At 42.5% G+C, this 14,348-nt stretch overlaps 1 protein-coding gene across 1 annotated transcript in view; it reads right to left on the minus strand.

Annotated features, from left to right (window-relative positions):
* Positions 1–14,348, minus strand: part of tenm1 (teneurin transmembrane protein 1) — a 191,314-nt gene that overhangs the window by 98,487 nt on the left and 78,479 nt on the right. Inside the window, exon 6 of the mRNA XM_026188289.1 lies at positions 2,278–2,451. Coding sequence (XP_026044074.1) covers positions 2,278–2,451 — 174 coding nt within the window. The remainder of the gene's footprint in view (positions 1–2,277; positions 2,452–14,348) is intronic.

The raw sequence follows: 14,348 nt of genomic DNA on the forward strand, positions 1-14,348 counted from the left end.
TCTAAGATGTTTAAGGAATTTGCTACTTTAATGACAGCAATTCTTTTTTAGCTTCATCGTGTATCCGTCCCTTGCCCCCTTATCTCTCTCTATCCTTTCCATTCCTTCCCTCGCCATCGTTCGCGGTGTAATCTAGGGGATTGTGTGGTCTCTTGGTGTGAGAGGTGATGGGTGCAGCAGGATGAGCGTGATAATCTGCCACACTGGATTACAGCCTAATCTCTAATCTCCCTGGCCCTCCTCTGCCTGGGGACCACCTCCACCGTGCCAATTTTATTAATCTGAGCCCCCTGCATCAACAGCTTAGCTTTGCCCATTTTGATTTCCCAGCTTTCACGGCGCATATAAAGCAATAAGAGCTGAAACAATAGATTGTTGTGACGCAACACTCAGAAGTGAATTCCACGACCCCTGCGTGCTCTATTGGAGGATTTAGATACTGATGAGAGCGTTAATCCTCCGAATGTGAGGATTCATCAAGAATAGTTGCTTCAGGGATGTCCCAGGTTGCCTAAATTGCAGCGAGTTGCAGTTTTGCCTCGCACGTTTTCTGTGTAAGCGCTGAACGTGGGCTCCGACAGCCTCCGATGTAATATCCATCAGAATCACACCAACCATGAAGGTTGCTCTGTCCTGTCTGACTTCATGACCTGAGACGCTCACAATTAATGTCCCATATCGTGGGGTTAAACTGGTGTTAGTAATTCCTCTGGCTAGTTGGGAGAAGGCAGAGTGGAGAAAAGCAATTCCAGTCACGTAGCAGGAAAAAGAAAACGCGATTAACCAGTTTCCTAGCCTTTCTAAAAAATGAGTAATCAGAGTAAGGCTTATCTCTGGACTAATGTCTCTCTATTGTATTGGATCATTAGTTGTGGGAAGAGTGTTATTTACGAAGCCAGGGACTTAATGCACTAGAAGCTGATTGAAATTTGTAGACCTGTACCTGAAGATCCGAATATAAGTGCATGTGTTTGGTGTATGTGTTTGGTGCATCTTCAGTTTTCACTCTTCAGCAACTCTTTGTACTCGTTTTAGCCTCTGCAGCAACACAACATGACAGGCTTAATCTTTGGCTTATGTGTATGGTGTTTGTAAAAGTGTGATTAAAACATTACATGTCATTGTTCAATATGTTTAGTTTGCAGAAGTTAATGGATCCTAATTGAAGTCTCAGCTGTGGTTCACAGCATCATCGAAGAGAAACAACTAGAATCCTCTTAAGCTATGGTGCACAATTTGCCGTGGTCCAAAAGTAACCGGGACACTAAGTGGGCAGATGTGTCTCATTTTTTTGATCAATAATTCATGCCTAAAAGAGCTGCCATGTGGCTGAAAGTTGACTGAAAGTTGCCATTTATGCAGAGGTGATAATATGAGGAGTAGAGTGGAGCCATGCAAATGAAGGACATAATACCAGGACTCGCACAAAAGCACAAATCTATCAGAGCACTATCACAGGTACCATCAAAACCAACAGCTGGCCTCCTTCCAGAAAACCAGGTGCACCCAGCAAAAGTAAAAAAATGGCAAACAGCATGAAGAAGTCTGCATGAAGAAGAAAAACTCATTTATGTCTCTGCAGCCCGTCAAGAGCGCTCTCCAGGATTTAGGCAAAGATTCAACAGTTATCCAAAGACAACTTCATGTCCATAATTTTTTAACACATTCCTCTCCTGTCTCAAAATTTGGCATGTACATTACTCATAATCCATTTGATGAGTCGGGTGTGTTACACATGTAAAGGCTTGTAGCCTTGAGCTGACAACCTAAAGCAAAGATGAGGAGCTCTCTGCAAAAGTCTGCAGAACTTCGAAGCTACAACGCAGACAGTTTTTAAAAACATTGTCAAAATGAAAAGTCCCAGCTGACTAACATCGCATAAGTCTGGTTAAAGACTGACATGAAGGTAAGTCCAGAGCAACTCTGAAGGGGTGGTTTTCCATGGAAACCTGAAATATGAAGGCCCCGAAAATAATTCCGATTTGTCAAAATACGCTCTTATTGGGCATGCTTAATGAAATAGTCAAAAATGCTTTCCTTGCCTTTTTGCTTGCAAAAATGTCGATAGAAAGAAAAAGAAAACAGCCAGGCACAGATAAAGAAAAATGAAGTGAAGCACTCGAAGTCATCACTTATGTTTTTAGTCAATACATTTAATACAAATTTTTCAAGCTGCTGTATTACATTTGTTTTGTTGTTACTAACGGGCAGATCCTGTCAGTGGCTGAGTGCAGAACATCTGTTATTACAGTGTACACTGTGTGCGTGTCAGCTCACCTCTGTCACCACTGTGTGTGTTTTCAGGGTTGAGCGTGTCCAGCAGGTGGACGGAGCTCGTCGGTCTGGTTTTGCTGCGGTCCTCTTGTTGATGGTCTGCTGAGCTCAGGCCATTCTCATACAGCTGGCTCTCACCGTGACGCAGATGCCAGGTCAAACCTAACAGGTGGACCGCTACACACACACACACACACACGCAGATTGGCAGCCAAGGGTAAAGAAAAGAAAACAGACAGAGGAGATCATTATTCAAAACATGCAAGAGGGGTGTGTCTGAATCCTTTTTTTAATGCCCATCTTAGAGCACTCACTCTCTTTATGTGCTTATTAGCGTCCGGCAAAGCAAAGGACAATTAGAAAACACGCAGAGAAGACAAACTGTCACGCACACATGCGTGCATGCCTGCGCACATGGCACATGTGCACACCAACACAGAACGTGGCAGTGGTGGGCAATTAAGGCAGATCTTGTGAGTCTGAGCCCAGGGCTAGTATTAATGCGCTAACACAGGCTTTTATGCATGACTAATGATGCTTTGAAAGCTGCTGCCGATTCACAATCCATATGGGCCTTTTAAACAACAAAGGGTATGAGAGAGAATACTGGATTCCCCCCTCCCACTCATAAAATTGTTTACTAGGACGGGAAACCAACATGCTGTTAAATAAAAACAACTAACACACGCCCATTAAGGAAATGAATTAGTTTTTTGCGAGTGTTGTCAGTAAAGTGTTGAGTAAAACATTCAGCTGTGTTCTGACCAATCACGAGGTTCCATTCATTCAGGCTTATACTTGAGCAGTGTTTTAATTTTTTTTTTTAATTTCTTTAAAAGAATCTAAAAAGGTAATGTGCCTTTGCTGATAGGAAGAACAAAGCAAATGAAATAAATCATTGCAGTTTTTTTTCTCCCCTCCTCTGACACATTTGGAACATCAAACAAAAGCAAAGACTTAAATCAAAAAGTTACTATGTGCTGGTGGCAGTCAGAGGATGGCTGCTGCATGCAGATCAAGGTAGGGAACTTCTAAGGACTTCAAACATCTTCACTGTCTGTCCTCTGTCTGCTGATTGCCGACACCCAGAAAAAGCACTTGACACGAGCTTGATAACGCTCGCGTAAAATGGCTGCTTAGAAAAACAAATCCACAATTATACGGCGCAACCAACACAATCACACAGGTACGGCGCAGACTCACACTTTTCTCATCTGTGCATACATGCATGCATGCACACGCCTCCACAGTCGCCCACACTCCACCCCCTCCTGATGAAGGATACCTAATTAAAACTCCAAATAGTTCAAAGCCATTTGCTGCTACTTTCCTTTGAGGAAGCACAGAGGAGAGGGGTGCGAGGCGGGGAAATAAAACTGTTTTCTCTGAAAAATACCAGCAAATCTATGATGAGCTCTGAGAGTTGAAGCCAACAGGGTCCCATGCCTCACTCTGGCATCTACGGGGATCAGCAAATCATACATTTCTACTTTTGACTAGCACTAGCCACTATTGGTTTAGCTATCTACTCATGCACAATATGAGCTCTTCAAAGCAGAACACTGACGATTACCAGGGCCATGAGGGAGACGTCATGCATCATTTAGCTCAAACTAATTGAACTGTCAGTCTGTGACGAGACCAGACATGGACACGCACAAGCTCCTCACGTCAGTGTGAGTACGAGTCAGTCATTTTTAAACATCTCTTGTTTTCTTTTTCTTTTTTAAAAAAAGGCGACGTGGGGGATTTTTCGCATAAACACCTTGCTGTGAAAGTACCTGTGATGATTCATTTTGATGCTGGAAAAAAGGATGTCAAACAGTAACCCAAATGATCTTCCTTGTACATTTAATTTCATGGATTTAGCTTCCAGCAAAATCCTTTCGGTTGTCTGGTACTGCCCGTACTGCATCCTTAGCAGACAGGTGGGAGGAGAACGGAAGCAGGTAGAAAGAAACTCATGAAAAAAGCACACACACAGTGAAGGTGGTCAAAATCACACGTATTTGACACTGACAGAATTAGCAAGAGCGCCGCTGAAATTTCCTTTCGACCACGGCAATTATCTTTCTCTTAAAATACACCATAAAATATCATACCACACCTAAAAATGTAGGTTTGTATTCCTCGTCACAGTTTGTATGGCATTATATTTGGCAGTGGAGTGGAGTGGAACAACCTATCATAGTTTCATAAATTAGTCTGTAAGAGTGCTCAGTGAGGGATGACAAGTTATTCCCAAACTGATACATTTGGCATTTCCACCATTAAGTCTCTCAGACTCCATTCTCTCCTCGCTTCCTCTCATCTGAATTGCTTTTCTTGCTCTCCATGTTTGTCTGGTGTCCCCCACACCTCTGCTGGCCAAGTATTACCCACTACAGTTATGACTCTGCAGCGACAGTCCTCACCGGCTCTCCTACCTTCTCCTCGTCACCACTCCATCTCTCCTCAAAACACCCTCAGACCCCACTTCTCCTGCTCCTCCTCATCAGCCCTCCCCCCATTCTCTGTCTCTCTCTCTCTTACTTTATGGCTGTTGACCTTTTGCTTGAACACTTAGCATCTAGAGTTGCACAGCATGCATGCACACGCAAACACACCGGAGCAAGAAGGGAACAAGGACCTCTGAGTGTGATGAGGAGATGATGGAAGAGTGAGCGTTTGAGCATATGCTCTTGTACTTTTGAGGATCTAATGTCCAAACAGTAATATTAATACCAGTGAGGACATATTTGTTGGTTTGTCATTTAAGCAAATGAATTCCGGGCATTTAAAACTGAGCATTCATAGAGCCCATAATGTGGACAGGAATGGGAGTTTAATATATGTCTATCTATTAGGCATGTAGAGGTTACAAGGTTTCAATTGCTGCAGGTTATTCAGTGCCAAAGAGACATGAAAAAAGATGAGCAACTGCTGAGCATGAAGGTTTATTCTTGACCTTAACATTTATTCTGTCAGACCCCTGACTCACAGACAAATTAATATCGTTTTTGGACACACAAACGATACTGGCACAGTCGTCATAGAGATGTCCTGTCGTCCTGGGATACGCTATCCTACACTCTAGAAAATCACAGAGACCTTGGAGAATCTGGATTATATCGTCAAATGAACTGTGGTGTTAGTTCTTATCTGTGATGATAAAAGGACATGCAGTCTCCTGAGGAAATATAAGAAAAAAGTCAACTACAACCCCCTCAAACAATGTTGGATAAACAGAGTAACGGAGTGTTTAATATAGGCCCTTTGTGACACCTTGATATTTTTATTGTTCGCATTTCTTTATTAGATCAAAAGGAGAAATAACTTAATAGAAAATAATTTTTCCCACAAAACCATGTAGAACATTTAAACCTTCACTTGATGTTTTAGAAAATAAGCTTGCTTTCTTGGCAGGGCAATATGTACAGTAAATATGCAGGTACAGCTAGCTGCTAATTAGCTTAGCTTAGCTTAGCCCCATACATTTCTTATTTGTTTTAAACAAGGCATCAGTTCAGTCCATTAATTCACTGCCTGTTTAACTCCTTTCCCTTTGTGCAGATTCTCCCTTTGACTGAGTTTCTTCTGATTTCCTGCCTCTTAGAAACAAAAGGGTGGGAAGTGCTGCTGAGCTAAAATGCAGCAGAGCAGTGTCTGTAGCATATTTAGGAAATGCACTGGAGTTTAAACTATGTAGAGCCAAGAGTAGAAAAAAACTGAACAGAGAGCCGAAGCCTGTGCTTTCAAATCATGAGGAATACATGTACAGATATACTGACCTCATGATTTCAGACTCTGGCCATGTGTAACATACTCATCCACTGTTGTAAAAGTATTTATATAATAGAACCACCCCCCCCCCACAGGAATCTGAACTTGTTAGTCCACATAACTGCCTGGAGACATTTCAAAGATGGCTACTGAGTGGCAAGAATTTCATCTAGAGAGACACCGGCACCTCTTTCCATTTAAAATACAGAGATGCTCTCACAGACTCACTTCCACACAGTGTGCAGCCAGTTATGCGAGCAGCATGTGCTCAGCCTGACCCTTCATTCTCGCTCCCTTTTCCTCCTGCCTGTCTATCCATCCCTCTCAGCGTCCATCTTTCTCTCTTGTGCTTTGGCGAAGGCACACGTTAGTGAGAGGACTCTGAGTTAGTCCAGTCATTATAACTGGTGAAGGAGCAGCGGCGTCGGCAGCAGCACAGTGCCAGCGATGAGCAGCAGTGCAGTGAGCTAACAGGCTGAGGCACGCGCACACATGAATCATTGATCAGTGTGACAGTGAGATGACTGCCAGAGGTAATAGGACGGTACCGCTGTGAGGGGGGTTCTGTGCTGTACCCTCGCTGTCGGCTACCCCGCCGAGATGTGTGCGGAGGATGAGGAAAGCTGAAGAGAAGAGCGTGGGGTGGAGGGAGCGAGAAACAGACAGTTCACTATTAAAAGAAGGAGGTACTTGATGTGGCTTTTTCAGGTTTTCTTAAACTACCGTGGAGAGAAATGAGAGAACAGAGAAGAATTCAAGCTGGTGGAAATTTAGTAGCAAAGTGAGGCTTGCTGAGATAGCAGCAGCATCATAAGCTTTCTCACATTAGCGGCTAAAACGCAAAGATGTACAGATTACATAGGAGACAAACCATTTCAGGTGGTCGACATGGCGACAATGCTAGCATGCAGCATTCGCTCTTGTTGTCAGGCATGTATGTGTCTCCAGATTAGATAAAAAATGATTGTGTGCTCCTATGACGATTAGATTTCACACTTGTGGTGGGAGAAAGTGGGAGATGTGCATGTGAGCATGCATGTGTTCATTCCTCTTTAACCACTGAAGTAAACCAGATATCGTTATCAAGTATTTGTATCAGTCCTGGGCAGAGCTGTGGGGCACAATGGGGGTGATTGACTGTGAATATACTGCCTTATCGATAAGCATTACAGCCAAGGTAGCACTGCAGTCAGTTAAAAATGATTTATCAATACCCTCACACAAGTGGAAACACATCCTGGCCTGATTGCCAAGTCCTTTTTCGCTCGTAGACATGGCTAACCGCCGACTATATTCTGTCTGACAACCAAAGACTACAGCCAGCTTTGCCCAGCAGCAAACACTTTCAAGCACATCAGTCATTCGATTTAGTGCGTAGTTTAGCATGTACAGTAAAGGCAATTGCTCATCCAAGTTCTGCATGGCTGTGTCAGCCTCTAGCTAAGCCAAGACTTCTGAGGGATGGGAGAAAGAGAGGCAGGGGGGGGAGTAAAAAAGAGGAGAGACAAATGGGGAAAAAACAAGTGTGAAGGAGAGTGAAGGAGAGGGACTTCAGAGCCAATAAAACAAATCTGTGTCTAAGTCAACGTTAGAGTAGAGACTAAGAGCCCGGGGGTCCGCGTGCCCTGCCGCATTTTCGCCTGTCGACCCTCGCTTCACTCTGACAGAAGAGAGGTGCTAAAGTGTTTTTCTTACTCCCCTCCACAAACTCCTTGAAAGCTACTAATGCCACTGTCAAGACTGTTTAACTGTGTGCTTTTTGCATGCATGACGGACTGTCTTTCGTGGGTGTGTGAGAGAGCATGAGCAGAGGCTCATTGCCGCAATTTTTTAACCGGTATAAACCTCAGGACTCATCATTGGTTTGACCTTGCTAATCTGAAATGGGACGTCTCGCTCGGATAAAGGGATGAAATGACGGAAAGAAGGATAAACGAAGAGCGGAGGTGGTGACACACTTCACGCGTCTTCAATGATGAGATTTGCTGTACACGCCGGTGTTTATTTACCAGTAAAACTCGCTGTCACACTTATCTAGTTAGTCATGGTTGCGACAGTACACCAAGTCCAACAGATCACAGCTTTCTTCTTCACGCATTTCTCTGTTGTTCTTTCATTTCCCATCACGCCTCCTCTCTCTTTCTGTCAGAGTCCCCCCATCTCTCTCCATCTGTCTCCCACTAGCTGTCTCACTGATCTGGTCTCTTACTGAAAGCTGAGTAATGTTACGGCGGGCAGGATATTACTCAATGAGCAGGGGATTGCCGCCATGTTACATTTCCCTCTGGCAGCCACCATCTACAGCTGAAATGCTGAAATGCTGCAGACAAACAGCGACGCAGCACCGCCGGTCATATACGAGCTCCATCTCTGCTGGTTTGGAGCGTGGGTGCATGCCTACATTTGTGTGTGTGATAGAGAGGATCGGGAAGATAAGGAAATGCGTGTGTGTGAGTTGCCGCGCGGTGCCTACCGTGCACGTGTGTGAACTCGCCCAGTGTACCGTTGGAGCTATTGAGGCTATTTTGTTGCAGCTTCTCTGACCTTCTGGAGACATTTTACCAAAGGGCTCTCTCACCATTCAGAGCTTTCTGACCACAGTCTGTCTACCCATTTAAAGCAATTTTACCAAAGGCTCCTGTAGCTGTTAGGGCAGTTTTAGCAAAGGCCAGCGGGTTTCTTAGAGCTGCATCAGACGACCAAAATAGAGGACTGAAAACAAAGAGAAACTGGAACAATCAATACAAACCCCAATGAGGCATGAAGCAGCTGGCTGAAAGAAGCTGGAGGTGAGGCGCGTGCTCACATGCACGGAAACACACAGAATCCAATTACAAAGTCACACATGCACCGTCTTGCACATACAAACACACACACACACGTTTGGACTCGTCAAGGACGAGTATTTAAGGATCATTATTTAAGCAATAATACAGTTTAAACCAATATTCAGCCTGAATTGGTCTCCATTCACACAAAAGAACACCGAGCACGATAGACTGTAGTAAGCAAGCAGACTTTGGTCCCATTAATTGCAAAGCAAAGAGAGAAATGAGAAGGATCTACAAATGTGCTGCCAGTTACACACCATTATTTATGCATCGTTCTGTATGCCTAGAAATAAATAAATAACTGAAATGCATGGCTAAAATACAGCAAATTGTATGAATACATGTATTTGTGCTAAAAAAAATAATGTTTTTACTCTTCAAAATCTGAATAAATACATACTTTTTAATTAACTAATGAGTCATTAGCTCACAGCATATACAGTAAAGTGACTGTCCTGTAAATCTGAGATAAATATGCTTGAAAACATCTGTCGGGGCAAAAAGGATAAAGCCAACATCAGCACAGAGCACCTCTGCGTTAGCTGCTGTACTGTGATTGAGTCGCTATGTGTGTGACAGCGTTTTTTGTGTCCACCTTAACCGCTCTCAGCCGGAACACTCCGAATAGAAAGGATTCTACTTTCCCGGCACTACTGGAAACAAGCTGTAGCAGCCAATCTTACCTACTCAGCAATGCTGAGTAGATAATTGGTTGCCAGTTGCCCTCCATGACAGAGCCACACAATGAAGAGGATCGCCGCTGATCCCAGACAAACAGGCAACCACCTGTTCAGAAGCTTTCCTTCGGGGGAAGGTAACATTTCATTAGAGCTACGCCAACTCAGCACCTCAACGGCTTCGTCCCGACAGCCATCACCAGACTGAGCTGACCCTCTAACGTTACCTCTATACACAATCTCTGGCCTACTGCCCACCACCTGCTATCAGAACAGACTGCAAACCTCTTCATGCAAACTGCTCACTCTATTGAGGTCATTACTGCTACACACTAGTTTCTGTAAGCTAACGAATGCATTGCAATGCAGTATTTTTAAAAAGACCTCATTAGTACTGCCTCCACAGTCTTGTGGTGTTTTTTTCCCCAGCTTTTGTCCATCTGCCGATTATTTCAGTAGCTCATGTCACTGAAGGTTCAAAATCCATGAAGCATTTTTGCACTGACTGCTTAGCACAGCATGCTGCGCAGTGGCTGGAAGACTGTGCTGTCTGATTGCATATAGGGTTCAGTTCAGATGGAATAAAAGTAGGAGACCCTCAGCCGAGTGAATCAGCACAGTGGAGCTCTTCCCATTTAGACTTGGACCATCCTTTTATTTATGTCTTGTAGATGGATTTATTCAAAGTCTTTGCTTCTTTGTCCTTTCTATATGTACGCTGAAAATCAGGCCATGGACTTTCAATATTTTAGTATTAACTAGTAAAATTAAACATTTCTTAATAAGTTCACTTCTATTACCGTTCATACCAGTTAACTGTGCAACATGCAGGCCCTGTGTTTGGCTGTTGGTAGGAAGAAGAGGGCCTTGTTGTCACAACAGGAGAAAATATCTTAGGTAAAGCAAGGAATGCTACATATTTTCTTCACTAGCAATACCAGTTTTCATGTTTTCTCAGCTCCATACCAAAGTGAAGTCCTTTGTTCACGTTTCTGTGTTTGCTATGTTCGCTATTAAACTGTGACAAGTTAAACGAGAGCCCAGAGCACTAGTGTTGAAAAAGAACAAAGCTACCAAGCATTGTGTCCAAGCTGGGAAAGCCTTTCTCTTTTCAGTCTCTGAGAAACCGTGTCTGTGATAGGAACTATCATGTCTAAACACTTCCAAATAATATTCAACTTTCAGGAATCACAAGTGGTGTGCTGGTCAGCACCGTTACTTCACAGCAAGAAGGTTTAGGTTGAATGTATTTATGTGAGTATTTCCTGGTAAACCATCTTCCTCCCACATTCCAAGGAGATGCTTGGGGTTGGTGATCAGAAACTGGCCATAGGTGTGACTTTGAGTGGGAGTGGTGGTTTGTCTCTATGTGTTAGTCCTGATTGGTGGCCTGTCCAGGCAGTACCCTGCCTCATGTCCTGTGACAGCTGGGATAGCCACCCCGTGTGACCCCTTATGACTCAATAAGTAGAAGAAAATGGATGGATAGGCAGGAGAGGCCTAAAGGTCCCATGCACATCCATTCAGTCTAACTTTTACATATTCACTACACTTTATATAGTTTCTGTATATTCAGCCTAGATCTACCTCCAACTCTATACTTCTGAATAACTGTGCAATCAGTAACGATAAAAGCACACACAATGTTATTCATGCACTCTGAATGGGGCTGCATTCATTTTCGCTGTACCTTTTGTGCGATGAAAATAAAGATTCTGACTCTATTTCTGTTACATACTTTGTCACTAGCTTTGTTACTTTTCTACATTTTAAAAACACCACAGGAACTTTTTGACCAGACATAAGGTAATTTATTAAAGCACTGCAAGTGCTCTAGCTCCTATAACAGCCACTTTTAGTCTGTCACCAATGTCTGGGACGTTACAAGAAATCCTTTATGTAGGTTTGAAGTCACTCAAAATGTTTTTATTTGAAAAATCTAACTTTTATGCAAGGTGACAAAGAATTATACTGAACACGATGACAAGGTTGGAATAAAATAAAATAAAATAGAAATTTTGTCCTTAAAAATGTGTTTTTGTTATCAAACGAAGTCACGTGTCAGCAGATAGAACTTTGCAAATCTTTGGTATTCACCTAATGTTTCCTGAAGTGCTTCCCACGAACCGGTTTGACAGGCAGTTGGACACTTCTCACATATCACACGGTCATGCTGTCTCCCCAAACAGCTCAACAGGGTTGAGAGTTAGAGAGATTGTGCTAGCCACTCCATCACAGGCAGAGACCACCTGACTTTGTTTCTGATCAGCTCTTAGAAAGTACGGAGCCACCACTGTTTTAAAGCACAGGCTTACTGGGGCTCAAGCTGTGGGGTCTGACGATGTAAAGGGTCCAAGTGGCTTTAGGTGGGGAGAATAAAATTCACCAAGAGGAGAAAAAAAATCAACCTTGACTTTTTGCACAATGGCCAATTCTCATGCTTCTGGCAGGCGTCAAACTCTTTCAACGTCTGTGTCGCGCTTTCATGCTGCCCAAACTAATCTCATGCTAAATAAGAAAGCCTTTACGACAAAAAAAAAAAACTTGTAAAATTTAACATTATTTTTTTTTCTTCCAGGTCTGAACAGCAGGCTTTTTCCGCATTTCTTGCCTCATTCACTTTGCTCCGCAATTTCACATCTATTACAAACTGAAATGTCCGTAAAAAAGTCATACCAGTGAGTGGTGAGAGACTCGCTCGCATGTCTAGAAAGTGTAATAAAAGTGCTTCGATAAAACATTATCAAGAGCTGAAGTTGTGTTTGTTGCTTTGAGCTGTGCCCGTCTGCGGAGTTTATTTAATAGCTGCGGCATCAGACGGCAGCAGGATCCATCCACGAGCGTCTTCAAAGCGAGAGAGTCATGCACATTTACATAGTCGGTACAACAGAGGTAACATCATCATTATTCACAACTATTAATTATTCCCTACACAGAGATGGGATCAATCAGGTTCTAAAGGCAAATGAGATTGTGTTCGTTCATGTTCATTACTGTGTACGCATTAAGCGTGGTTGATGCTTTTGCAGTTGGGATGCGGTTGAGAGGTCATTGACCTGTTTACGAGGGAACTGGCTGTGACTGATAGACGTCCACAGGGCATGGCACGGGGTTGGAAAATAGAGTATTAGCCTTCTTGGTTCAACTTCTCAGTTATCTTCCAGAACACTCCCGCTTAGCACCACCCAAACAACCCTAATGAGCACTCCTCCAACATCTTACTTGATCCTACAAATGTTCTTATTTTTAATCTGGACACCTCCCTCATATGTTCTTATATCCAACACGGGTTCTCTTTCACCCATCCTAATAGTTTCTATTCAGTGGTCAGTCACATGTACAACATCTCTGCCTCAAAGGTAAGCATGCAGGAGTTGCCTCCTAACTGGTCATTTTGAGACTGGTGCCAATTAATACAGCTGCCAGCTCCTATGTGCGGTTACCCCTTCTGAAACTACAGACCCTTATGTACTTGTCCTCTTGCTCACATTTCTTTTATTCATTTTAAGACCAGCTGGTGCTGTTCTGTGAAGGTAGCAGGCTACAACCTAATGTTTTTTATGGCATTTTCCCCACGAGGTATAGCCCTCGTTTTTTTACAGAACGATAATTCTGACGAGTTTCGAAACAAAGTTGTTGTTGTTTTTCTGTTGTTTTCTTTTTTATGGCCATTTTCAGGCTACAATCAAACCCACAGAGGCTGTTGCTACACACACTCAAATAACCAAATTTATTGCTTCCTTAATCAGTGCAACAGTTTTTTGCATAATTGGGATTGTTTTGGTTTTCTAATTATAAAAACATTACTTCACGTAACACAATGTTCCACTGGAACACAGGACTGATGAAAGTTCATTAAAAATTATGAATGATTTATAATTAATAGTCACTTCTTTTAAATGTCTGTTACAACATTTGTACTAAATGAGTCATTTTGATACAAATAAATCTGTGTTTGTCAAACGTTTCACTTTTCTGGGGTTAAACATTGATATGGATTTATGTGTTTTAAAAAAAAATATAACAAGCCCCACTGGTAGGTTTGTGGGGCTTGTATCAGATAGGCTGGAAACTGTAATGGAGATTTGTTTGTTTTGTACGAAGGTTTTTCTTAGTCTTCCTAGATAAGCTAGATATTAGATTATTGGTTAATGATCTCAGACATGATTTGTAAATCATTCATAGCCAGTAGATGCTCTTTGTTTGGCTCACATTAGCTCAGCAATCGTGACAGCAGTCGGTAACTGCAGTGTCTATACCCTAACGTCTTCTGTCACACTGTGAAAGCAGATGAAGAGTAAAAATTATTTCGCCTTGATTGTAACATCAGCTGCTACATTTTTAGGCATTGTATATAAAAACAGCAGCAGACAACACATTAGACTTTTTTGACAAATTCTAGCTTTGATTTCATTTCAGTTTATGAACTCTGATCTGCATATATCTAAAATTTGGAGATAATTGCTATGAACAAAGAATTAGAATAATACAAATGCAGATTTGTGTCTTTTATCTGTTTTTAAAAGGTTTTTGACAGGAAACAGCCAAGAAAATGATTATATTGATAAATGGAGGCTTACTGAATGATATTCAAAGCTCTTTTTTGGATGTCAGCTGCATTTTGCTACATTCTCTGTCAAGATGATCTCACACTGCTTTAATACTGTTGAGGTCTGGTATCTGGGGAGGCCAGTCCATCACTGATAGCGTTCCCATTACCAGATGGTATTGTGTGATGGATGAAAATCTGACTGTAGTTTCTGTGTTCATAACTCAAACCTCAACACAACTAACTGAAATTCAG

This window comes from Astatotilapia calliptera, chromosome 2 (assembly GCF_900246225.1).
Source record: "Astatotilapia calliptera chromosome 2, fAstCal1.2, whole genome shotgun sequence".
In the NCBI taxonomy this organism is placed as follows: Eukaryota; Metazoa; Chordata; class Actinopteri; order Cichliformes; family Cichlidae; genus Astatotilapia; species Astatotilapia calliptera.